This window comes from Monodon monoceros, unplaced genomic scaffold (assembly GCF_005190385.1).
Source record: "Monodon monoceros isolate NGI ecotype Baffin Bay Population unplaced genomic scaffold, NGI_Narwhal_1 Super_Scaffold_4, whole genome shotgun sequence".
In the NCBI taxonomy this organism is placed as follows: Eukaryota; Metazoa; Chordata; class Mammalia; order Artiodactyla; family Monodontidae; genus Monodon; species Monodon monoceros.
Window position 1 is genome coordinate 41,657,001 of NW_021703781.1, and position 27,393 is coordinate 41,684,393.

A 27,393-nucleotide genomic window follows, 5' to 3' on the forward strand; every position below is an offset into this window, starting at 1 on the left:
TTTCAGATTCCATAGAGGATCTAACCTACTCAAAGATTAAAAATTTAAAGTGGAGTCATTACTAACAACATACCTATGACAGTAAAGTTTTATATATTTGAAAAAAAAAACACAGAAGAAGCAGACTCACAGATATAGAGGACAATCCAGTGGTTACCAGTGGAAAGAGGGAAGGGGAGAGGGGCAATATAGGGGTAGGAGAAAAAAAAAAGCGGTTATAATGGGATTATATAAAAACATCTGTGTGAAAGTTTTGAAAATTGTAAAGCACTATAGAATTTAAGAAATCTTTCATTCAATTAAAAAAAAAAAGGTCCAGTAAACATGATTTTTTTAAACCCTGTATCTCATTTTTGACAATTTGCTACTAATGTACTAGGGAAAATCATTTAAAAAAGATATTTCTGAGTTACCCAGACTTTTGTATTAAATGATTATTTGTTTCAGGAAAAGTATATTTAAAAACACCTTAATCTGTTAAGGTAAAATGTGGCACTTTGTGGTTATAATAATTTAATAAATTCGGAATAGAGCAAAGTGAAATTACTTGTTTATTGAAATGGAAGTTAATCAGTAAGAACTGTGCAAAGAGGCTTAATATACCAAGCAATCATGATAATTTTACTTTAACTGCCTTTTCTTTTCTAAATGTGATTATGTTGTGTTACAGGGTTTATTTTAAAATATTGAGGTTTAGAATCTTACAACACAAAATTGAGTAGAAGAAGTCAGACAGGAAACAGACCATGTATTATGATTCCATCAATATAAAGTTAAAAAATAAACATAACTAATCAATGGTGTTAGAAATCAGGATAGTGGTTTCTCTGGTGAACTGGGTATGGCTGGAAGGACATGATGGACGTTCTGGGATGGTGGTAATGTTTGATTTCTTGATGCAGGTGCTGGTGCATTGGATGTGTATATTTTGCAAATTTTTATTGAGCTGTGTATTTATGATTTGTACATTTTTGTGCCAGTTTCTTATACCTCAATAAAGTTTGCATTAATGGTAAAATGTTTATTTCAGGGAAAATACCTATGTTAATCATAAGTGAAAGGATAATATTCAGCCTAATCTTTGACTGATTCAGCATGTCTTAAATTTGCTCACAGTATATGAAAGAAATGTCTTTGATTACTTAATTCAAACTGATTTTAATTTTAGTTGGGAATGTGCTTTTTATTTCTTATTTTATACTTTGTTAAATGAATAAAAACCTGGATTCAAAGCTTAAAAATAAACACTTTGATAACTATTTTTCTTTCTTTCTTTTCTCGTTAGTGATAATGTGACCTATGTTGGAATCTAATTACTATTCCTCTAATGCAAAAACTAAGCTCTGCCGTTATGTAAAACATATGGAGCATTTAAAGAGATGAGCTGGTAGCTCGAGCTTGTCCTGTTCTAAAGCTGAGAATTTTAACTTATGAATTTCAAGAAATATTTTATCCTGAAGCAAAATATCTGGATTTTTTTTTACTTTAAGTTACCTTGTCTAACAGATAAATTTATCCTGAAATGTTTTAAATGGTTAAGCACATATATAGGATTTAAAGCTAGAGATTCCAACTTATGCTGAATCTCAACACACATTTGCTATTATTTACTATTATTGTCATTATTTGTAGCCCAACTTTACCACTTACTTTGTCGTCTTTGGCTATTTACATTTAATAAAAAAATTCACATTTCACTGCCTTGGTCATATTAGCCTCATTTCAAGTGTTTAGTGGTCATATGTGGCTAGTGACCACTGCATTGGACAGAGGACATATAGAGTATTTCCATCATTGCAGAAAATTCTATTGGATGGCACTAATTTATGTAACTAGAATAATATATTCCTCAGAGAGTTTTAGTTTTGTTAAACAAAATTATTTTTGTAGAATTATTAGCATTGTAATGGTAAATCATAAATGCTTGATATCTGATATTTAACAATAATATTTAATAAAATCAGAATAACCAGATAATAAAAATAGTACTTATAATAATTAAAATATAAATGTTACCCATCTAGTATCATGAATAAAGTTACATAGCCTTGTATAAATTCACTAAAACTATCTCATCCATCATTCCACTTTCAAATATTTCACTGTGACATAATTCTCAAATTGGCATTCTGAAAAATTCCGCTGAAGTAGAAACCATAGAGCCAGGCTAATATTATTATGCTCACAGCTTTATTTTTTAAAAAGTATTCTAAGCAACTATTTCTTTTAAAATTCTAAATGTGAAGAAACCTCAACATGTAGAACATAAGTACCCACAACCAGGGAAAAAATTGGTTAATCAGGATACAAGCTGATGAAAAAGGAAGCTGGATTGGTATTCTAACCCTCTCTAATTTTGATATGGCACTAACTAATTAGGATCTCTTCATATATATATCTAGATTTAGGGCTTCCCTGGTGGCACAGTGGTTGAGAGTCCACCTGCCGATGCAGGGGACACGGGTTCGTGCCCCGGTCCGGGAAGATCCCACATGCCGCGGAGCAGCTGGGCCCGTGAGCCATGGCTGCTGAGCCTGCACGTCCAGGGCCTGTGCTCCACAACGGGAGAGGCCACAACAGTGAGACGCCTGCGTACCGCAAAAAAAAAAAAAAATTGATTTATTGTTTAAAAGATCTGAACACTGTCCTGTTGTCATTTGAGATATTTTAATACATTATTTTTTTCCCTTTAGGAAGTAGGTTAGATCAAAAGCACAATCACATGCTATGCCTATTACACAAGACAATGTTTAGGTAAACAGTTTCATCCTTAAACCATTTTGGATCTCAGCCCAGAGTTGAACCCATGAAACATGCCAATCAAAACACTTGGTTCATCAACTGGACTGAGTTAGTGTCTCTGTCCCTTGTATTCACAGTTTCATAGTCATTATCCTTCTCATAATAGCCATTCAACCCTGTGTACACAAAGTCTATAAATCTGTATAACAGCATCTAGAAAAATATAACCTTAGGAGGGCTTTATTGTGTTATTATTACACAAGAAATACAAACTGTCCTACAAACATAAATAAGCCCTTTAACAAAGGTTATTTTTTTCCTGCTTATTTATAACCTGTGTTTATTCCCTCCTAGGCTACTGATAAAGATACCGGCAATTATAGTGCCATGGCATACAGACTCATAATACCACCGATTAAAGAGGGAAAAGAAGGATTCGTGGTGGAAACATACACAGGGCTTATCAAAACGGCTATGCTCTTCCATAATATGAGGAGGTCTTACTTCAAGTTTCAAGTCATTGCAACTGACGACTATGGGAAGGGCCTAAGTGGCAAAGCAGATGTTCTTGTGAGTAGATAAAACTTCAGATAGGTGGGCACATGCAAGTACTAACCAGGGGTCAGTGTTTTAATTCCTAGAACTTTTAAATGTTTGAAATAGGTCTTCCAGAACATGAATGTGATTAATTTTCATCCAGGTTGTTAATATGTATAGTTTAGAATATTAAAAAATACTTTATGGGTTGTTTTTTTTTTCTGACATTTTGGAAATGTACCATATGTTTTTAAACATGACTGTGACAGCAATGTCTTAAGCACTGGTTTTCTGTTTGGTCTACAGATCTCAATTTTAATATAAAGTTGGCTGGAGCTACTTAAAATTTTAAAATGCTTCACAGAGTTGTGCTGTAGAAATTAAAATGTATGAAATTTTTATTACTGTTTACTTTTAGGCCTTTTGTAATTAAGAAAACAAAAGGAAATGTATTAGAGCAAATTCATGATCCAGCAGAGGTGACTTCCTTGTTTTACCAAAATCCCCACTGATGATATTGGTGATCCTTGACAGAGTTATATTTGGCTTCAGTCAATAATATCACTTTTCTACTCTGACTTTTTCTTAGGCTGTACACAAGGTCAGTGGTGGGTTATTACCAAGGGCAGTCTGATATTGGCATTTATTCAAAATACTCAACACCAAAGTATTTATCCTATGGAATTGCTACCAACTTTGGAAGTGTGGATTATTTAGACTTTTTTCTGATGAAATTAGTGAAAGTTATAATTATCACTACTATTGGAAATACTTGTCACATAAAGACAAAATCAAGTATAATTTTTCTTTTGCTGTTTATACCTTACTAAATCTTCAGTCTTCACTGTTCTCCTAACCTAGTTATCAGGACAATATTAACCATCAGATAGATGCAGACTCAATCAAATTTTTCTTAGGTAATGATGAAGACCAATCACCATAATTGTGGTGGAAATGAAGACCAGAACACTCTTTATATTTATAACAGTAAAGCTGCAATAGAATAAACAAAGGCCAATCTAAGCCAGAACGCTTTTGACATAGAAGATATTAAGGTTGGCATAGATTTTCTGATCAAAATAAGATCTGTAAACCTTATATAAAATAATGTTGTCATTTCTCTTCCTGTTATTTAAGATACGCACATTGTGGTCTTTAAGACAACATAATAAGGATACTACACTATATAATTAAAATATTATATAATTAAAATATTACAATAACATAAACAAAACATAACTATAGGTTATATATGTAATATGTACATAAGCAATGTGAAGTTTATAGATTTCTCATTTGGACTCTAAACTATTGTGAGGAAATTTAAAAGTATATCTTTAAAATTATCCAAAATATATTTAGAAAGATAAAATTTAAGGTAAACATAATGTGATATATTTATTAACCACAATATGTATATGAGAAACCCTTCCTAGCAAAATGATATTTATTATAAAATCAGAAATCCTTTCAATCAAGAGAAGGGAGACGTAGAGAAATAAGATTTAAGCAGAGGGAACAACACGTGCCAGAACCAAGAAGGAAGGGAAATCATGACAGTTCTGAATGACTGATATTTACTCAGCTTGGGAGAGTGAGGGAGAGAAAGTGAATGAGAGACAGGGCTGGAGATGGAAGTAGGTGGTCCATATATCAATAAAAGATGTAGCCCATATTAAAAATATTAAAACTTTTTCTTAAAATAATGGGAAATCATTGAAAAATTTTTAGTAAAGGTGAGTGAAGATATGATTTTTAATTTAGATAGAACTTTCTTACTTAATGCAAATCTGGTTTTCCCCTGAGGCTGCTACTTCTACTGCTGCCTTCTCAAGCAGTAGCTTTTGTTTGTATTCTTTTCTGTTTTGGTTTGTCACAGACTTCGTACTATCCACTGCTGGAGTAGGATCCTCAATGTACAACATCACTGCTTCTAGACCCTCCTTCCTAGGAATCAGCCTTGATTTTCATCATCTGGCTGTCACTTGCTGCCTCACTTTATTGCTGGGATCTCCCAAGCCTTGGGTCAATCCCCAACATATCTCAATGAGTTCCCCTCCTGAGTTACTGTTACTTTCTCCAACAATCCTCCTGTCCTAAGTTTGAGCAATTTCATTATATGCAGAGATGATTCTTCCAATATCCTGAACTCACAATCTCTTGAATGCCCTTCCTCCAATGGCTTTACTCTCCATCCTACTGCAACCACTTAAAACGTCAGTTATTTTTGCCATTACCACTTACAGCACCCCCTCTCTAACCTCCATTTCAAACCTCCCATTCTTTGACCATAATACTAGGTGTGTTCAGCTAACTGCAGCACTCTTCTATCTCCACCAAGACCTTCAGTCTGTTTCCTGTTTAGCCTACTATGTTTTCATTTTCCCTCTACTCCTCATGTTTTCTCTTTCCTGCTTGCCAGATTTATAGTACATTATTAATTATTACAAGCACTCAATCACATAAAAATGCAACTTCCTTGCCCTCTTTCCCTACATCACACTCACTTGGAAAAAACATAACCCTTGTTCATTCCAGCTTTCTCCTTTCTCCAGACCTATATCCATGCTGGATGCCTGCAAAAACATGTACAATTATATAGTTAGTCTTACTTTAAATTGATGATGAAAGCCCCCAAGTGAGCTCTTACGTTGTCCAGTAACCACATTGTATTTCCTGGTCCATTCATGTTCCTTCTCTCCTAGAAGAGCTTCTCTCTCACAATCCTCCAACGCTTCCTCATCCTCACAATTGCCTAATTAACTGGCATCCTATTTCACTGAAAGATAAAGCATTTAGAAAGATACTTCTACAACTCCTACCACTAAATCCGCCTACTTACCAGTATTTTCACCAACATTCTATGCCTTATTTCCTGTTTGTTTAGATGAATTCTCTATGCTTTTTTTTTTTTTTTTGGCTGCATTGGGTCTTTGTTGCTGCGTGTGGGCTTTCTCTAGTTGTGGCGAGCGGGGGCTACTATTCACTGCGGTGCACAGGATTCTCATTGTGGTGGCTTCTTTTGTTGCAGAGCATGGGCTCTAAGCACGTGGGTTTCAGTAGTTGTGGCACGCAGGCTCAATAGTGGTGTCTCGCAAGCCCTAGAGCGCAGGCTTAGTAGCTGTGGCGCACAGGCTTAGTTGCTCCGCGGCATGTGGGATCTTCCAGGACCAGGGCTCGAACCCGTGTCCCCTGCACTGGCAGGCGGATTCTTAACCACTGCGCCACCAGGGAAGCCCAATTCTCTATGCTTTTATCTGGAGCCATTACCTCCACATGTGCAACAGATCCAATTCTGCTCACCAGCGCTACGACACTGTTTCAGCAACTCTCCTACTTCTTTTATACATTATCAGTAACAATAGCCCCTCTTTATTTGATTATTCCCATAACTGTGCTATTTTTCCTAGCTTCAAAAATTATAAAAAAAAAAACCCTCTTGACCTACATCTCGTTCCAGCTACCACTCCATTTCTATGTTCCTCTTTCCAGAAAAATTCATTGTTAGTGCCAACTCTAATTTCTCACCATCTAATCTCTTAAACCCTCTTGAATCAAAATTCCTCTCCCAACACTCACCCAGAATTGCTTATGTCAGCATCATCAATGGCTTTCACTTATTAAATGCACTGGTAATTTCAGTCTTCATCTTATTTGAACCATCAGCAGCACTTGATTGATTATTACCTTTCCTAGGCTTTCAGGCCACCATGCTCTTATTTTTCTCTTCCCTCACTGTTCATTCCTTCTCAACGTCTTTTGCTGGTTCATTTTCTGCTCCTGACCTTTTAGTCAATGTTCCGTAGAGCTTGGACGTTAATTCTCTTTTCTATCTGCACTCACTGACTCAGTAAACTCATTCAGTCCAACAACTTTAAAATATCGTCTATAGGGCTTCCCTGGTGGCGCAGTGGTTGAGAATCTGCCTGCCAATGCAGGGGACGCGGGTTCGTGCCCCGGTCTGGGAAGATCCCACATGCCGCGGAGCGGCTGGGCCTGTGAGCTATGGCCGCTGAGTCTGTGCATCCGGAGCCTGTGCTCCGCAATGGGAGAGGCCACAACAGTGAGAGGCTCGCGCACCGCAAAAAAAAAAAAAAAAAAATAAAAAAATATATATATATATATATATGTATATATATATCGTCTATATATTAGAAAATGTCAAATTTATATCTTCACCCCAAAGCTCATTCCTGAACAGCAAATTCAAATGTCCAAGTGTACATGCAGTGTTACACTTGAATATCTACTAAAGATCTATTTATGTTTCCTAAGCTGAACTCCTCTCCCTCATCACATGTCTTCCACCTATAATCTTCCCAGTTTCGCTTGACGACCAAATGAACTTTTAATTCTTTAGGCTAAAAATTTCTTAATTCCTTTCTCTACTCAACCACACATTTAATTCCTCAGTAAATAATGTTGTGTATATATATGTACTATAAGATACATATGCTACATATGTGTGTTATCGGCACATTTTCCAAAACTTCTGTTACAATTTGGTTGAACAATCATCATAACTCACCTGTGTCATTGTGCAAACTCACTAACTTGCTCTCATGCTTCCACGCTTGCCCTGCTAAAGTCTGGTTTTAATATAGCAAGTAAAGTGATATCTTAAAATGTAATTCAGGTCCTGTTATTTCTCTGCTCAGAATTTTCTAATATCACCCCAATTCTTTCAGAGAAATTACTTAGATCATTATAAAAGACTATGAGACCCTTGGTAATCTGGCCTCCAATGATCCGTTTTCTACTCTTCTCCCTCTGACTCCTTCAAACCCAATAATATTGGCCAATTTGCTGTTCCTCAAATAGCCAGAAATGCTCTCACTTTAGAGATTTTGCAATGGCTCTACCTAGAATGCTTTTCCCCCAAACGTGTTCAGGACTAGCTCTCTTATCTCTTCTAAATATTTGCAAGAATGTATTTCACAGTGAAGCCTACTCTCACCATCCTAGTTAATATTGCAACATACTGTGTCATTTTACATGGCTTTATTGCTTTCTTTTTTCAAAAGACTTATCATATTCATGGATTTTCCTCAGAAAAACTCCATGAGGACATGATATTTATTTATTTATTTATTTATTTAAATCCCTGATGTTATCTCAAGCACCTAGAATAATTCCTGTTACTGAGTGAGTACTAAATGCCTATGAGTTCAGTAAGTGAATGGCCCCTCTCTTACAATACAGGTTAGCAGTTCTCAAAGTGTGGTCCATGAAAACCTGAGGGTCCCCCAAATCATTTCAGGGCCCATGAGATCAAAACTCTCTTAATAAGGATACTAGGACATGATTTGCCTTTTTACCATGTTGCATTTGCTCTGCTGCTGCCATTGTATGCTTCATAGCCATACATAAACAGAAAAAAAGAAAGCCTGTTTCAACTAAGAATGCCCTTACTAACGCAGTAAAACATTAATTTTAACCAATGTCTACTCTTGACTAAATACTTTTCCAATATTTTCTGTAATGAAATAGGAAGTAGGTATAAAGCACTTCTGGTGTGTATGGAAGTATCATGGTTGTCTGAGAGAAAAGCTCTATGCAAGTTGAATTAGCTGCTTTTTTCAAGGAATAGCTTTTTATTTGAAAAAATAACTCAGAGATAAAATACGGTTATTCAGACTTGAATATTTGATAGGCATTTACACAAAAATGAATAAGGTGAGACTGTCAATTCAAGGAAAACAACTGACAGTATTTACTGTTAATGATGACATTCACGCCTTCAAGCACAAATTAGAATATTGGGAAGCATGTATTCACTACTGTGAACTTGACAGCTTCCCCATTACTCAAAGACTTTTCTGATGAGATCAGTGGTCATATTAAAGAATTTGATTTTTTTTCTTGATATTGTGTAATGAAATGTGTCAACATTTGAAAAATCTGCAATATTCAGTGAACCAATATTTTCCAAATGACCAATGCAAGATGTTAAAAAAAATTCAAAGATAAAAAATCCATTCAAAGTGCAAGACAGATAAATGTATTTTAATGTAACTGAACATGGTTTTAGATTTCACATTGAAACTCACCTTGAAGAAGCTTCCACTTGAGTTTTGGTGGAGTATTGAAGAAAATATACACAATTATCTTTAAAAAGTTCTTAAGATACCTCTTCTTTTCAAGAAAAGTGAGGTGGCACCAGAGACAGGAGAGATATTGTCCAGTCCAAGCAGTAAATTGTGTGGGTCTCTATTCACTGTATAATACGTTAGCTCTGTGGCTTCCGAGCACTTGAAATGTGGCTAGGTTGCATTTAGATGTACTGTGTAAAATACACACTGGACCTCAAAGACTTAACATGAAAAAAAAAAAGTAAAAAGTCTCCTTAATAAGTTGTTTTAGATTGATTACATGTTGGAATGATAATATATTGACTTAAATATATTATTGAATTAATTTCACTAGTTTTTGTCTTTCTATTGTGATTACCAGAAAATTGAAAATTATGTATCTGACATGTTTTTGTGTCTCACATTATATTTCTATTGGACTGCCTATCTAAACTATATGAGAATGAATAGAAAAAAGGGGAGTTATAAGAGGTTTATGAGAAAGAATTAAAAGGATTTAGAAGTAATAAAGTACGTAAATTGATAACCTCTGTTTTTGGAATTATGTGCTGCACAAATGTTACTTTTCCTTTTTCCTTTTGACAATACCTAGTAATTTTAAGCCATTACAAAGATCAATCCCAAAAATGATAAAAATAATTTTTTGGAAAAACTTTCATTAGTAATTAAGGCATAAAGAATTAAGTGAAGCAACTTTAAAGTAGAATTTTTTAAGTGTTTAGTATAATAAACTGATGTGTATTTCTGAAAGTATTTGCATAAAGGCTATACTAGAAAAGTAACATAAATAAAGTCTAGTAATCTTAAACGTATAAATATCTTTGCTATAGATGGTATAAGAAACCAATGATTCAGGGACATATAATATTTTTGAAAGATCAAAATTTAAGCTATAATAGCTTATTGTCTTCATTTTCATAGTTAAACTATGTACCTTCTACATGAATAATATGTCAATACTTTAAGGAGATTTTAAATTTTAAATTAACTATTTATAGGTAAATCTAAGAAAACTACTTTTGTAGTTAAATGCAGTCTGAGTTTTGTATCTTATCAGAATTAGAAATACATTATTGTTTTATTTTAAGAGTACAAAAGCATGTTTTCAAAATAATTAAGTTCAGAAAATATTTTTGATAAATTGTAAGCTTAATATGTATATATTCCAGAGGACCTTAAATCTTAATTCATTTTGTTTAACAAATTAAGTTAAAGTAATTTATCTTTCTGAATAAAGAGAAAGTACTGACAGTCCTTTAAAGGCAAATGATAGAGTTACTTATATCTGCAAGGCCAAATTTTGCTTCCAAATAGAGTCCCTAGCACTTGAATTGATTGCATTCCAACAGTTTACTTGTAAATCAACTTCCAAAACTCAGAACTTACGTACACAAGGGGAAATTTTACCATTTCCCTGCACCAAATATAACTAACATTCTAGTTTTTCGTTGTTCTACAGTTAGTGAAAATCTAACAGCTGTGTGTAATAGGTCCCTGGGTGTTTGTCTTGGTAGGCTGATTGTGTAACAGAAAATTCTAAAATTTCAGTGGTTTAAACTAACAAGTTTTATTTTTCTTTCACATGACACAACAATGAGAGCATATATGGTTGGGTAGTGTTCTTGACAGCTCTCTTGCAAATGTTTCTGTGCCCTTCTCTATGGCCTCTTTATTCAGATAGAGATTGGGAAAGAAAGGGGAAGTTCACTCATGAGGCAGATTTAAGAATATTTCTTCCTTTCCACTAACTTTCCATTGGTCAAAACTCCACCATACGGTTCCACTAAACTCCAGAGGGAGTTGAGAAATCTACTCTTGTTGAGAAAATAGTCCATGATTACTATTTGTTCCAGGCTGTTTGCTTTTGACCAGAATTTTTTTTTTACCTTTCCTGGTCCAATGTTGAAAGGAAGGGAAAAAAAGATAAGGAAGGAAGGAAGAAAAGAAAGAAGAAAGAGAGCAAAGGAAGGAAGAAAGGAAACACATTTGCACAAATCTCATATATATTTTTCTAGAGATTTTTACCATGTATTTTTACTACTAAAAACTAAAAAAACAGAAAACAAAACAAAAAAATAACAAAAAACCTTATATGTAATTTCTGTCTGTTTTTTTATTCAGGACCGATACAAAAAGATAAAAAGACAAAATTACAGAAAATCTGTGATAATCCCTAATTCTAATGAACTTAGATTTTTTTTATGTGTGTGGAGACACAATCAAGATTCATGTACATGTTTAAGGGAAATTTAAACATTTGATCCCAGATGCCTGTAATGAGTTAGGGATACAGGATTGGAACTGCCAATGTTAGCGATTTGCTCACAGGTCATAATAAGATAGACACCTGGCTAGTGGGCAGACATGAATTACTAGGCCCACAAAATGGTTTGAAAGATTTCAAATTAGTTGTAAATATTTCACATAGTATTTCTTTTCCTGAAAAATGGAAAACCCCAGGAAATCTGCACCTGTTTTCCCACATGGCAACATTCATTAGAGATGAGTAGTAGCTGACCTCTTCAGAGGAGTTGTATGCTCTCTGATTTGAGAGACTTCCAGTTCTCCCTATTATTTCATACTTTTGGCTACTTCACTCATTTAGGGTACCTGCCTGGTCCCTGAAAACATTTGAGTTTGTGACTCCTGATAGGGCATCTATGGGCAACTATATTTGCATCCTATATCAAAAATATATATAAACATGAAGTTATTCCCTAGTATAAATTATATTCAGATATATGGTGCTAAATATACCTAATCCAGAGTATCCAATTCATGGTCCTGGTGTATATGCATTTACAGAATTTTAATTGTGTAATGAATGTACAGCACAGTGTATGATTTGACTTTACATTTTTTACATCTGTATTGGGTAATAGTAAAGATCACATATTCTGGAGATGATGCTTATTTGGGCCCAGGTTATTAATGGCTCTTTGTTTTATTAGTTTTCATATTTAAAAATTGGAATGATAGTCATAACTACCTGATATGGTGATTTATAGAATTACATGAGTGCTAATTTCTGTAGAGCATTGAGAAAAACAGTAAATGATACATTGTGAGCAGAGAATAAATGCTATTGTTTTTATTCCATTTTTCTAAATAAGAACATAGAATGGACTCTGTAAATGTTACATGAAAGAATGGATTCATAAACAGCTGTTAAATTAGTTCATCTTAGCCCTTTCTGTAAGTTTGTATGTATATATCTTTTTATCTACACAAACATAAAGTTGGCTAAAGCAGACATGAATTCTGTATGTGGTGATTTCATGGAATGAATTATTCTAACTATCCATATCCCAGACACTTAGTCACAATGAATAAATGATCTCTTAGGATTTATAAAATCTAAAAGCTGGGTTTTCCATTTTTCTGAGTGTTCTTAAATAACCCAATTAAAGAAACATACAAAACTACCTTCGTTTATGCTTTTGTAAAAGCCAAGAAAACAAATGCAAAACCAACAACAGTCGAAGTCACTTAGGGTTCTATAACTTCTAAGTAAACAATTATTCTGTCATTCTCAACCTGCTTCAACATACCTAGTAGAGATTGTGTAGCTAGAAATATCATTTATTCCTAAATTTATAAATGGGAAACCACTATGCATAGTAGGGAAGGAAAGATGTTAATTTTTGATTATAGAAATGCTAATGAGTAAAAGCCAAATGAATTCTGTTTTTTCTTCTTTCAGGTCTCTGTGGTCAATCAGCTGGATATGCAAGTCATTGTTTCTAATGTACCCCCTACTCTAGTGGAAAGAAAGATAGAAGACCTTACAGAGTAATGGTTTTTCTTTACTTATATGTTTATTTTCATATGGCTATAGTTTTTATTGAATTAAGTCATTTTAATTATTATAGTGTTCAGACTAAACATATATTTTATAATACCTTCTTAAAAACAATTTAGCTCACTCTTATTGAAATAGGTAGCTTCATTTGGAATATGTGAAGATTCTAAGAGTACGTTCAAATAGGAATGAAAATTAGATGTGAGAAGATCTTATTATTCAGAATGCTTTGACTGATGGGTCAACATAAACTCAAAATGCTGCATATAACAAATAAATCATAACTTGATTATTTGAGTATATGTCTTGATTTTGTGGCCCCAGATTCTTGAAAAAGCTCATTATCTCAGTAATCCAGCTAGTCTGGGGAATGCTGTTTCTCAAAGTGATGTATCTAGATGGCTAAAGCTTATTCTTTTAAAAACTAAGATTGCTAATTTTAAACAACATATATTTAAATTATTCTAAAATGTATGTCATTCCCCTCTGCCTTTTGAACAGTGTGTACACTGTACATGGCTGAATATGTTATTGTTGGCTCAAATTGTGATTATGAATTCACAGTTCTCTAATATTCTAAATGTTATCAAGGATTATTAAAATGTCTTTACTATTTCACTCTTAACTACCCTAACCTAGCCTTCCGTCATCTAATTTTATAGTTGTATTTGTTAGCTATCCCTTGTCTTCTGTTGAGTTCATGTTGACAGATGTCAATTACTGTCAATTTGTCTCTTTTGAGCAAAATATCTTCCAAGTTGCCAGAAGAAGCTTCAGATAGTCATCCAGCTAACCTTTTAGTAATTATGTGTGAAATAAAATACAATAGGTACTGATTAAGGCATGAGAGACTCTCCTGTAATAAAAGCATATGTGCTTTGCAACCATTACTTGTTAGTTTCACCAAATTTAACCTATGGGTGTCACATAAAATGTCCTGTGAAAGAGGTGATTATCAACATTTAAGTGTAGAACAGCAATCACACAGTGTCTTGTTTACTTCTGCAGAAGTGGTTTACACATGCTTAGCCTTTATTAAACTAATCGCTGATTACACCTGAGAAAAGTTAGAATTATGCCTGTCTCTTAGCTGCTTTAATGTCATCTGTCGAGGCAGGCTTTTCTGACTACCCTATCCAAAATAGACGACACTCTTCTCAACCTCTAAGCCTTTGTTCTGCTTTTGTTCAAAGCATTATTCAGTGTTTATATTTATATCAGTTTAATATAAGCTTCATAAGGATAGGAAATCTACTTTTCACTGCCATAATTCCAGTTATATAGTAAGCATTTGATGCACTTTACTGAATGAAAATGTTGTACAAGCAAAATCATGATGCCCTTTTCTTCATATTGAGACAAAATTTATAAAAACTGGAAAAAACGGCAATGTAAAAGTATAATTTCATAGCAGTTATATGATTTATTCCTCTTACATGGATATGAAGATATGAAAGAGAAAAATCAGGCATCTTTCAAGTCTTGAGAGAAATATATCACTGTGAAAGGAGCTTTGACTTCATATAATACTGGTTTTGAAACATGAGCTTGGACAAATAATTTAATCTTCCCCAGACTCATTTTCACCACTTGTTGACCAGATAAAACTCCTGTCATAGAACTGTTGTGAGAACTAAATAATATAAGCCATCTAGGACAATGGAAATTGTGAACATTCAATGAATAATAGATATCCTATACAAATGAGGTTAGTGATCCAAAGTCAGTAGGGTAAGGCAGAGAGATGCCAGAGTTTTTGCATGTTCTATTAAAAGAGCATAGTTTAGTAATGGAGCTCAGATTATGGATTCAAATAAAAAAGTTTGAATCCTATTATAGCTGTGTGACCTCTGAGAAAGATATTTAACACTTAGGACCACATTTTCTCATCTTGAAAACTGGAATAAGGATGTCAATCTTGTGTTGCTTTTGATAGAATTAAACATAAATTTGCTAGTGCAGTAAGCACAGCAGGCACATGCCAGATTCCCTTTTATAGTTGTTTTTTTTTTACAATCTGTGTTAATTTAGAGATTCTTAAGCACAACAACTTTGGATCTCTTTTTAAAAAAAGAGGCTTTATTTTTCAGAGCACTTTTATGTTCATAGGAAAATAGAGTAGAAGATACAGAGAATACCCATATACTTCTTTCCCCCACACATATAGCTTCCCTCACTATCCACATCTTACACCAGAGTAGTGCATTTGTTATAATCAACAAACCTAGTTTGACACGTCATAATCATCCCAAATCCATAATTTGCATAGGGTTCACTCTTGGTGTTGTACATTCTGTGGTTTGGATTAATGTATAAAGACATGTATCTATCACTGTAGTATCATACAGAATAGATTCACTGCTCTAAAAAATCCTCCATGCTCCATCTATTCAAACCTCCCTTCCCCACTAACCCCCAGAAATCAGTGATCTTTTTACTATATCCATAGTTTTAGCTTTTCCAGAACATAATACCCTTGGAATCATATAGTATGTAGTCATTATGATTCCTTTTTGAAAGCTACTTTAGTAGATGGAAGATGGAAGTAGAGATAAAGACTGTTAGATCTAATCCAGCACCATGAAGCCCAAAACGCTCATTCTCAGTGTCTTGGGGTGGCCGGGAGGGGATGGGGAGGGCATAATGAAAACATACATATAGCCAAGGTAGACAGCTGAGTACCAAAAAGAGGTAGTAGGCTGGATTTAGCCTGAGGGCTCTAAGTTAGCAACTCCTAATTTTAGAGCATTATACTTTGTAGAGAGAAAAAGTTACAATGCAATATCTATTCTATTCAAACTCCTATAGGAAAACACATTGGGGAACATCTTGTGTGAAATTCCCAAGTAATATATATTAATATTTTTTTTCCTAGGAAGGCTGTTCCTTTTGAATTCAGAGGACCTGGGCTCAAGCCCTGGCCCACCAGTGACTAGGAGGTCTTGGGCCAGGAAATTAAACTTTTTGATTCCTAATATCCATATCTTAAAGCTGGCAATTTAGTCATTAAAAAAAGGGTAGGGCTTCCCTGGTGGCGCAGTGGTTGAGAGTCCACCTGCCAATGCAGGGGACACGGGTTCGTGCCCCGGTCCGGGAGGATCCCACATGCCGCGGAGCGGCTGGGCCCGTGAGCCATGGCCGCTGAGCCTGCACGTCCGGAGCCTGTGCTCCGCAATGGGAGAGGCCACGGTAGTGAGAGGCCCGCGTACCGCAAAAAAAAAAAAAAAAAAAAAAGAGTAGTTCCTGGTTGTAAGCACTGTAGATTTAACAGTGAACTAAAGCAAAGTCCCTGTCCCCATGATGCTTACATTCTGTTGGGGGAAAACAGAAAATAGAATAATAAATTAATTTATAATGTGATGCTAAGTAGTGATAACTATGATAAAGACAAAAGTAACAATATAAAAATATGAAAGAGAAGTACTATTTCATATAGGATGATTGAGGAAAACCTTTCTAATAAGATGAAAACTGAGCAGAAACCTGAGAGAAGTGAGGGAGAAAGTCATGGGTCTGTGGTGATGTGGGGAGGGTTAGGGGTGGAGGGAGTTATCCCAGAAAGAGGACACCACAGATATGAAAATCAAGATTAAGGGGCATACTGGTCATATCAAGATATAGATGTCAAGGTAGGGAATGAGTTATATAGGATCTCATAGGCCACTTGAAGGATTTAACATTTTACTCTGCATAAGATAGAAAATCCTTATAACTGTCCAATATAGTAGCCACTAGTTCCATGTGGTTATCGAGTGCTTGAAAAGTGACAGTTCCAAATGAGAGGTGCTGTAAGTGTAAAATACACGCCAGATTTCAAAGACTTAGTACAAAAAAGAAAGTAAAATATCTGCTTAATATTTTTATATGGATTACATACTGAAATGATCATTTTTGGATAGATTTAGTTAAATAAATATATTAAATTAATCTCACCATTTTTATTTTTAATTTTCTAATGTGGCTACAAAAAATTTGAATTTACATGTGTAACTTGCATTGTATTTCTTTTGGGCAGCATTGCTTTAAATGTTTTGCACAGAGAAATAACATTCTAGCTTAAGTTTTAAAAGATTGTTGAGTGGGAGATCAGGAGACAAGTTACGAGTCTAGAACAGTAGTCCAGGAGAGAGATCAATGTGGCTTGGACTGGTGGTAGGTATGGATATAGGAAGGGGTTAAGTTAAGGGTATATTTTTGAAGGTACAACCTACCAAATTTGTTATGGATTGGATGTATGAGAAAAGGTAGAAACAATAATGACTCCTAGGTGTTGGATCTGAGCAAATAAAATAAAAATAATATTTGCCATACTTGGACACTGAAGAATTTGATAAAATTATACATGGCGAAAGTAATGGTGTGTTCTTAGAGAGGATTGACTTTATTTAGCAATAGTTGATTCACATCCATAAAGACCCCAGATGTCAGCTTGCACTCTCACCATCGCCCTGATGGTTTCCCAACTTGGTGATGGATTAAAACTCCATTATCTATTACCCACAGTCACTTTTTTAGCCCTACATTAATATTATTCTCTTTTGTCTCATTTATTCCATGTGAACTGAGTATATTATATGTATCAGGTATGGTGCTGATATCAAACCAATGAAAATCTGTTAAAAAATATAAGCCCAGCTGGGACATATGAAATATATTATTGAATTGAAAGTTTTGTTGTGTAGTTTTGCTTATCTGCTGTATGCTAAATAGAATTGCTATAAATGTTTCCAATCACATGCCAATTTTGTTCAAGTATCCTTAACACAAAGATGTAGTTGAAGTTGAAGAGGTTATCAACAGAGAATGACCATAAATGACCTAATTTTATCAGACAGTAAAGCACAGACATTTCAATAGCACAGCTTTGGAAAGTAACATTTTCTGTAATAGGCGTATATAGCTGTAAAATAAATTGAAACCAGTGATAAAATAAAATAGAAACTTGAAATAAAATGAAATCCTACTTGTTAATATTCAAGGTATACATTATGATTCTTTTTAAAAAAGGTAAGTGTAATTTGGCTTTATTCAAAGTCTACGTGATTCATCTTTGTGACACAAAAGGGATGCATCTACTGTTTTTCTGAAATACTTAGTTTGGAACTTTATTTTGATAGAGAAAGAAGTAACTTCCTGCCTTTCCAGGAAGAAATACTTACTTTCAACTAATTATGTTATAAGAAGTCATAGTTTTTTTGCAAAATTAAGATAGCCCAGAATACAATATTTTTATCTTAACCTGTTAAACCTGACAAAGCAAAATATCTCTACATTCTCACTGCTATAATGCTCTAAGGGTCTTTACACTCTTAGGAAAAAAAAGGTATCCTACTGTTGCACCTTGACATATCACAAAATCTGGTGGAAGGTGTAATTTATAACACCAACCATATGAACTCAAGAGTTCTAAGACCCCATGGTTCCCATAAAGCATAGACAGTTTTATTTGTACAACATAGTTGGCATTTCTCATGAGCCATGTGAAAGCTCATGAGCCATGTGAAAACTTAAAAGTCCAGACTTAAATATGACATGGTTGATGACCTCTTTCTACGTTATTCAGCTTCTAGCATCATTGGGAGTTAAAAACTCTAAATATATAGAGAACTTTTTTCAAGAGTTCATATTCAGTAACCATTAACAAAAACCAGGCTGTCATCATTTTTCATTTACTAAATGTCATTTCAGGTTGAAGGTGATTTTTTTCCTCAGCGAGGCTGTCAGAATGTCATGTTTGTGCTTTGTTTGATTTACAGGATTTTGGATCGCTATGTTCAGGAGCAAATTCCTGGTGCCAAGGTTGTGGTAGAGAACGTTGGAGCTCGCCGGCATGGCGATGCCTTTTCTCTAGAAGATTACACAAAGTGTGACTTGACTGTCTATGCAATCGACCCCCAAACCAACAGAGCCATCGACAGAAATGAGCTTTTTAAGTGAGTATTTTTATTGTCTGTAACAGCTTTATGGTTACAGTATCACCCATAGATAATCCTGATTTAAGGATATAAGTAAATAGTTTAAAACCCATCAGATTTTTCTTGAAAGTGAAGTGTAATCAAAACAAAAGAAAAAAAATCTAAGAAACAATACCTAGGGTACTCACACCTAGAATTTTTAAGTCTGAGATAAAGTGACTTCGGGGGATCTGTTCTCCTTGAGATGTCTAAGGATCCATTATGCTTAAGAGCAAGAAGCAGTTCACCGAGATCACCTTGCATCGGCTTCCACTCTTGCTCCAAGACCCTGCTCTTTGAGAGGAAAGCACAGATCCCTTCTTAAAGTGGCAAGTTGCCTGCAATGATGTCAGTAGGCTTGAATTTTAAGAACAAGCCTAGCTCTCTTCAAGGTCTTATTGAATGGGCAAAAATTAACATCTGATTTTTCCCTTGACTTGGGGGTAGAGAACAGAGGAGATAATCACTTCCACCGAAGTCCATGTGACATTTCTTCCAGGTATGAATTTGAATATTTGAGTTTTAAATCTTTTAAAAATAAGGAATATACAAAATCTTAAACAAAACCCTGCTACATATTCTCCTTTGGAAATTATTCTAGAACAGCTTTAGTTGTTGTTGTTAGTTTCTCCTTTACTCTAGTGACATCTAGTGTCCAAAAGATTATTGGCATGTAATTCTTACCTAAAAACATGTTTTGTAGTAAAAATACATATTGATATATAATCATATGTATATATTCTAAATATTCAGAGATGTGTGTATATATACACATAATCTCCAAAATCCATTATTTCAGAATTTAGTTTTTCTATGTCTCTCTATGTAATAAACATCATGCAAATAAATATATACAAATTTACATGCATATATCCATATATGGGTGCATGTTTTTATTTAGTAAACATCTATTTACCCATTTATTAAAACTCATAAATTCTGAATTTAGTTTTACTTTATATCTGTTCATCAACAAAATTTCACTACTATTTTAGCAGCAATGAAATAGTGATTTAGTATCAACTTAATTTCTTAAAAAGCCATAGTTATTAAGTATTAATAATTAAGTATGTATAATTAATTTATATATAATAGATATTTGGGTGATATGCAAGAGAGTATACTAATCACTATGAAGAAATACAGATTACTGAAGCAATGGCTTCTTCTCAGGTTTTAGACTCACCATCCAAATGAAGGAGCATTTAGGTCTACTAAGACAATAATTGCTTACTTTATTAATTTAAAAAATTATTTAGAAATATACATTAAAAGTAATTTTTATATTCTTTCGATTGTCATTATTAACATTTATTTAAATCTATCTGCATTCTTTTTTTTAAATTTATTTATTTATTTTTGGCTATGTTGGGTCTTCGTTGCTGCACACGGGCTTTCTCTAATTGTGTCGACGGGCTTCTCATTGCGGTGGCTTCTCTTGTTGCGGAGCATGGGCTCTAGGCACATAGGCTTCAGTAGTTGTGGCACGCAGGCTCTGTAGTTGTGGCTCACGGGCTCTAGAGTGCAGGTTCAGTAGTTGTGGCACACAGCTTAGTTGCTCTGCGGTATGTGGGATATTCCCGGACCAGGGCTCGAACCCCGTGTCCCCTGCATTGGCAGGTGGATTCTTAACCACTGCGCCACCAGGGAAGCCCTGCATTCTTTTTTATATACACTGGTTTTATTTTAAAATATGATAGATTGTTCAAATTTAAGGTGCTTTCCTAAATTTAAAAATATCTATTTTCTTTAGGCTGACAGCCTGGCTCTAAAGAGTAAAATAATGGTGATTATAATTTGAATTGTACTTGTAAATATTTTAGAGATAAAAGATTTGGAAACTGAAGCCAATTTGGTTTCAACTGACACTGTGAAGTACAAGATAAACATTCTTCATTCTATTAAGTTTTCCAAAACCTAGATTATATTGTGAAAAGCAGAGTTCTAAATTCAACTGAATAACTATTATAGCCAAGAAGAAAGGAAAAAATATATAGAATAACTATAAATTTTAAAAAATTATATTGAGGAGAGGATGGAATAGCCATGAAGTATTAAAAATTTTGCCTTAGCGGTCTTCACCTTGAACTGTTAGCTAAGAACACTGGTCTAATTTAAGCCCTAGAATTGTTCTTTGAAATATTTTGTAATGAGATTATATAGATATATTTCAAAATGCAAGGTTGATATGCATAGATATTATTATCAGATACTATTACCTATTCTGAAGTTATAAAAGTTTTTGTGTATTTAGTTTTAACACTGAACAAATATACTAGAACATTGATTGTTGCCTAATGCCCAGACCAGTGGAAATAGGATTATCCTCTCAATTTCTCCTTATGCTAAAATCTGAGCTTCTGAGGCTGTTAGAATTTTTAGGGCAAAGATTTAGAAACAAAAAAGATACTTCCTCCAAGGAGTTCACTAAGATATTTAAAAATTGATTTTACTCTATCAAAAAAATTTAAAAACCTTATAAGTGCATAGAGAAGACTGGTAAGGCTTTACAACTCATTAATTACATATTTTGTTTCACAAGGTTATGAGTATGTTGATTTTTCTTATTTTGGGATATGTGAATTGCTTAGATTTTCTACAATAAGTGTATATTACTTTTATTTTCCTTTTATTCTTCTTGTGGTTCTTTGAGCATCTTTAATCTGCATTTTTTGGGGGGTTTTGTTGTTGCTGTTTTCATTTCTGGAATATTCTTAGGCAATATATATTCAAATATTTCTTATACCCTGTTTTTTCTTTACCTTTTCTGGGATTCCAATTAAAATTTTTTTTTCTCATAGCTTTTGGATGCTTTGTTCTTATTCCTCTCCCCTCCTCCAACATTCTTATCACTTTGTGGGTTTTTTTCAGCTAAAAGTACTATTTTTTTTATTTTTATTGTTTTAATTTATTTATTTTTTAACATCTTTATTGGAGTATAGTTGCTTTACAATGTTGTGCTAGTTTCTGCTGTATCACAAAGTGAATCAGCTATATGTATACATATCCCCTCCCTCTTGCACCTCCCTCCCACCCACCCTATCCCACCCCTCTAGGTGGACACAAAGCACTGAGCTGATCCCCCTGTGCTATGCGGCTACTTCCCACTAGCTATCTGTCTTACATTTAGTAGTGTATATATCTCCGTGCCACTCTCTCAATTTGTCCCAGCTTACACTTCTCAATCCCCGTGTACTCAAGTCCATTCTCTACGTCTACGTCTTTATTCTTGTCCTGTCCCTAGGTTCTTCAAAACTATTTTTTTTTAGATTCCATATATATGTATTATCATACGATATTTGTTTTCCTCTTTCTGACTTACTTCACTCTGTATAACAGTCTCTAGGTCCTTTCACCTCACTACAGATAACTCAATTTCATTTCCTTTTATGGCTGAGTAATATTCCATTGTATATATGGGATACATATATACACATGTATGTATATATGTGCCGCATCTTCTTTATACATTCCATTGTATATATGGGATACATATATACACATGTATGTATATATGTGCCACATCTTCTTTATCCATTCATTTGTCGATTGACACTTAGGTTGCTTCCATGTCCTGGCTATTATAAATACAGCTGCAATGAACATTGTGGTACATGACTCTTTAAATTATGGTTTTCTCAGGCTATATGCCCAGTAGTGGGACTGCTGGCTCGTTTGGTAGTTCTATTTTTAGTTTTTTAAGGAACCTCCATACTGTTCTCCATAGTAGCTGTATCAATTTACATTCCCACCAATGGTGCAAGAGGCTTCTCTTTTCTCCACACACTCTCCAGCATTTATGTTTGTAGATTTTTTGATGATGGACATTCTGACCGGTGTGAGGTGATACCTCATTGTAGTTTTGATTTGCATTTCTCTAATGATTAGTGATGTTAACCATCCTTTCACGTGTTTGTTGGCAATCTGTATATCTCCATTGGAGAAATGTCTATTTAGGTCTTCAGCCCATTTTTGGATTGGGTTGTTTGTTTTTTGATATTGAGCTGCATGAGCTGCTTGTATATTTTGGAGATTAATCCTTTGTTGCTTTGTTTGCAAATATTTTCTCTCATTCTGAGGGTTGTCTTTTCATCTTGTTTATGGTTTCCTTTGCTGTGCAAAAGCTTTTAAGTGTCATTAGGTCCCATTTGTTTATTTTTGTTTTTATTTCCATTTCTCTAAGGTGGGTCAAAAAGGATCTTGCTGTGATTTATGTCATAGAGTGTTCTGCCTATGTTTTCCTCTAAGAGTTTTATGGTGTCTGGCCTTAAATTCAGGTTTTTAATCCATTTTGAGTTTATTTTTGTGTATGGTGTTAGGGAATGTTCCAATTTCATTCTTTTACATGTAGCTATCCAGTTTTCCTAGCACCACTTATTGAAGAGGCTGTCTTTTCTCCATTGTATATTCTTGCCTCCTTTATCAAAGATAAGGTGACCATATGTGCGTGGGTTGATCTCTCAGCTTTCTATCCTGTTCCATTGATCTATATATCTGATTTTGTGCAAGTACCATACTGTCTTGATTACTGTAGCTTTGTAGTATAGTCTGAAGTCAGGGAGCCTGATTCCTCTGGCTCCGTTTTCTCAAGATTGCTTTGGCTATTCGGAGTCTTTTGTGTTTTCATACAAATTGTGAAATTTTTTGTTCTAGTTCTGTAAAAAATGTCATTGGTAGTTTGATAGGGATTGCACTGAATCTGTAGATTGCTTTGGGGAGTATAGTCATTTTCACAATGATGATACTTCCAATCCAAGAACATGGTATATCTCTCCACCTGTTTGTATTGTATTTAATTTCTTTCATCAGTGTCTTGTAGTTTTCTGCATACAGGTCTTTTGACTCCTTACATAGGTTTATTCCTAGGTATTTTATTCTTTTTGTTGCATTGGTACATGGGAGTGTTTCCTTAATTTCTCTTTCAGAGTTTTCATCATTAGTGTATAGGAATGCAAAAGATTTCTGTGCATTAATTTTGCATGCTGCTAGTTTACCAAATTCATTGGTCAGCTCTAGTAGTTTTCTGTTAGAGTCTTTAGGATTCTTTATGTATAGTATCATGTCATCTGCAAAGAGTGAAAATTTTACTTCTTCTTTTCTAATCTGGATTCCTTTTATTTCTTTCTCTTCTCTGATTACTGTTTGTAAAACTTCCAAAATGCTCGTAAGAGTGGGCAACCTTGTCTTGTTCCTGATCTTAGTGGAAATGGTTTCAGTTTTTCACCATTGAGAATGATGTTGGCTGTGGGTTTGTCATATATGGCCTTTATTATGTTGAGAAAGCTTCCCTCTATGCCTATTTTCTGGAAGTTTTTATCTTAAATGGCTGTTGAATTTTGTTGAAAGCTTTTTCTGCATCTATTGAGATGATCATACGATTTTTATTTTTCAGTTTGTTAATATGGTGTATCACATTGATTGATTTGTGTATATTGAAGAATCCTTGCATTCCTGGAATAAAGCCCACTTGATCATGGTGTATGATCCTTTTAATGTGCTGTTGGATTCTGTTTGCTAGCATTTTGTTGAGGATTTTTGCATCCATGCTCATCAGTGACATTGGCCTGTAGTTTTCTTTTTTTGTGACATCTTTGTCTGATTTTGGTATCAGGGTGATGGTGACCTTGTAGAATGAGTTTGGGGGTGTTCTTCCCTCTGCTCTATTTTGAAGAGTTTGAGAGGGTTAGGTGTTAGCTCTTCTCTAAATGTTTGATAGAATTCACCTGTGAAGCCATCTGGTCCTGGGCTTGTGTCTGTTGGAAGCTTTTTAATCAGTTTCAATTTCATTGCTTGTGATTGTTCTGTTTATATTTTCTATTTCTTCCTGGTTGAGTCACCGGAAGGTTGTGCCTTTCTAAGAATTTGTCCATTTCTTCCAGGTTGTCCATTTTATTAGCATATTGTTGCTTGTAATAATCTCTCATGATCTTTGCATTTCTGCAGTGTCAGTTGCTACTTCTCCCTTTTCATTGCTACTTCTATTGATTTGAGTCTTTTCCCTTTTTTTCTTTAAGAGTCTGGCTAATGCTTTATCAATTTTGTTTATCTTCTGAAAGAACCAGCTTTTAGTTCTATTGATCTTTTCTATCATTGCCTTCATTTCTTTTCATTTATTTCTGATCTAATCTTTATGATTTCTTTCCTTCTGCTAACTTTGGGGTTTTTTTTGTTCTTGTTTCTCTAATTGATTTAGGTGTAAGTTTAGGTTGTTTATTTGAGATTTTTCTTGTTTCTTGAGGTAGGATTGTATTGCTGTAAACTTCCCTCTTAGAACTGCTTTTGCTGCATCCCATAGGTTTTGGGTCATCATGTTTTCATTTTCATTTGTTTCTAGGTATTTTTTGATTTCCTCTTTGATTTCTTCAGTGATCTCTTGGTCATTTAGTCGTGTTACTTAGCCTCCATGTGTTTGTATTTTTTACAGATTTTTACCTGTAATTGATACCTAGTCTCATAGTGTTGTGGTCAGAAAAGATACTTGATATGATTTCAGTTTTCTTAAATTTACCAATGCTTGATTTGTGACCCAAGATAAGATCTATCCTGGAGAATGTTCTATGAGCACTTGAGAAAAAAGTGTATTCTGTTGTTTTTGGATGGAGTGTCCTATAAATATCAATCAAGTCCATCTTGTTTAATGTATCATTTAAAGCTTATGTTTCCTTATTTTCATTTTGGATGATCTGTCCATTGGTGAAAGTGGGGTGTTAAAGTCCCCTACTATGATTGTGTTACTGTCGATTTCCCCTTTTATGGCTGTTAGCATTTGCCTTATGTATTGAGGTGCTCCTATGTTGGGTGCATAAATACTTACAATTGTTATATTTTCTTCTTGGATTGATCCCTTCATCATTATGTAGTGTCCTTCTTTGTCTCTCCTAATAGTCTTTATTTTAAAGTCTATTTTGTCTGATATGAGAATTGCTACTCCAGCTTTCTTTTGATTTCCATTTGCATGGAATATCTTTTTCCATCCCCTCACTTCCAGTCTGTATGTGTCCCTAGGTATGAAGTGGGTCTCTTGTAGACAGCATATATATGGGTCTTGTTTTTGTATCTATTCAGCCAGTCTATGTCTTTTGCTTGGAGCGTTTAATCCATTTACATTTAAGGTAGCTATCAATATGTATGTTCCTATTACCATTTTCTTAATTGTTTTGGGTTTGTTATTGTAGGTCTTTTCCTTCTCATGTGTTTCCTGCCTAGAGAAGTTCCTTTCGCATTTGTTGTAAAGCTGGGCTGGTGGTGCTGTATTCTCTTAACTTTTGCTTATCTGTAAAGGTTTTAATTTCTCCATCAAATCTGAATGAGATCCTTGCTGAGTATAGTAATCTTGGTTGTAGGTTTTTCCTTTTCATCTCTTTAAATGTGTCCTGCCAGTCCCTTCTGGCTTGCAGAGTTTCTGCTGAAAGATCAGCTGTTAACCTTATGGGGATTCCCTTGTGTGTTATTTGTTGTTTTTCCCTTGCTGCTTTTAATATGTTTTCTTTGTATTTAATTTTTGATAGTTTGATTAATATGTGTGTTGTCATGTTTCTCCTTGGATTTATCCTTTATGGGACTCAATGCACTTCCTGTGCTTGACTGACTATTTCCTTTCCAGATTAGGGAAGTTTTCAACTATAATCTCTTCAAATATTTTCTCAGTCCCTTTTTTTTTTTCTCTTCTTCTTCTGGGACCCCTATTAATTGAATGTTGGTGTGTTTACTGTTGTCCCAGAGGTCTTTGGGACTGTCGTCAATTCTTTTCATTCTTTTTTGTTTATTCTGCTCTGTGGTAGTTATTTCTACTATTTTATCTTCTGGATCACTTATCTGTTCTTCTGCCTCAGTTATTCTGGTATTGATTGCTTCTAGAGAATTTTAAATTTCATTTATTGCATTGTTTATCATTGTTTGTTTGCTCTTTAGTTCTTCTAGTTCCTTGTTAAATGTTTCTTGTATTTTCTCCATTCTATTTCCAACATTTTGTATCATCTTTACTATCATTACTCTGAATTCTTTTTCAGGTAGACTGCCTATTTCCTCTTCTTTTGTTTGGTCTGGTGGATTTTTATCTTGCTCCTTCATCTGCTGCATGTTTCTCTGTCTTCTCATTTTGCTTAACCTCCTGTGTTTGGGGTCTCCTTTTCACAAGCTGCATGTTCGTAGTCCCATTGTTTTAGGTGTCTGCCCTCAGTGGGTAAGTTTGGTTCGGTGTGTTGTGTAGGCTTCCTGGTGGAGGGGACTGGTGCCTGTGTTCTGGTGGATGAGGTTGGATATTGTC

The 27,393-nt window shown here is 34.4% G+C and overlaps 1 protein-coding gene across 1 annotated transcript in view; it reads left to right on the top strand.

Moving 5' to 3' along the window:
* The window catches only part of PCDH15 (protocadherin related 15), a 1,088,571-nt gene that overhangs the window by 1,030,690 nt on the left and 30,488 nt on the right, over positions 1–27,393 (top strand). The window contains exons 29-31 of the mRNA XM_029245143.1: positions 3,097–3,312; positions 13,075–13,163; positions 18,930–19,106. Coding sequence (XP_029100976.1) covers positions 3,097–3,312; positions 13,075–13,163; positions 18,930–19,106 — 482 coding nt within the window. The remainder of the gene's footprint in view (positions 1–3,096; positions 3,313–13,074; positions 13,164–18,929; positions 19,107–27,393) is intronic.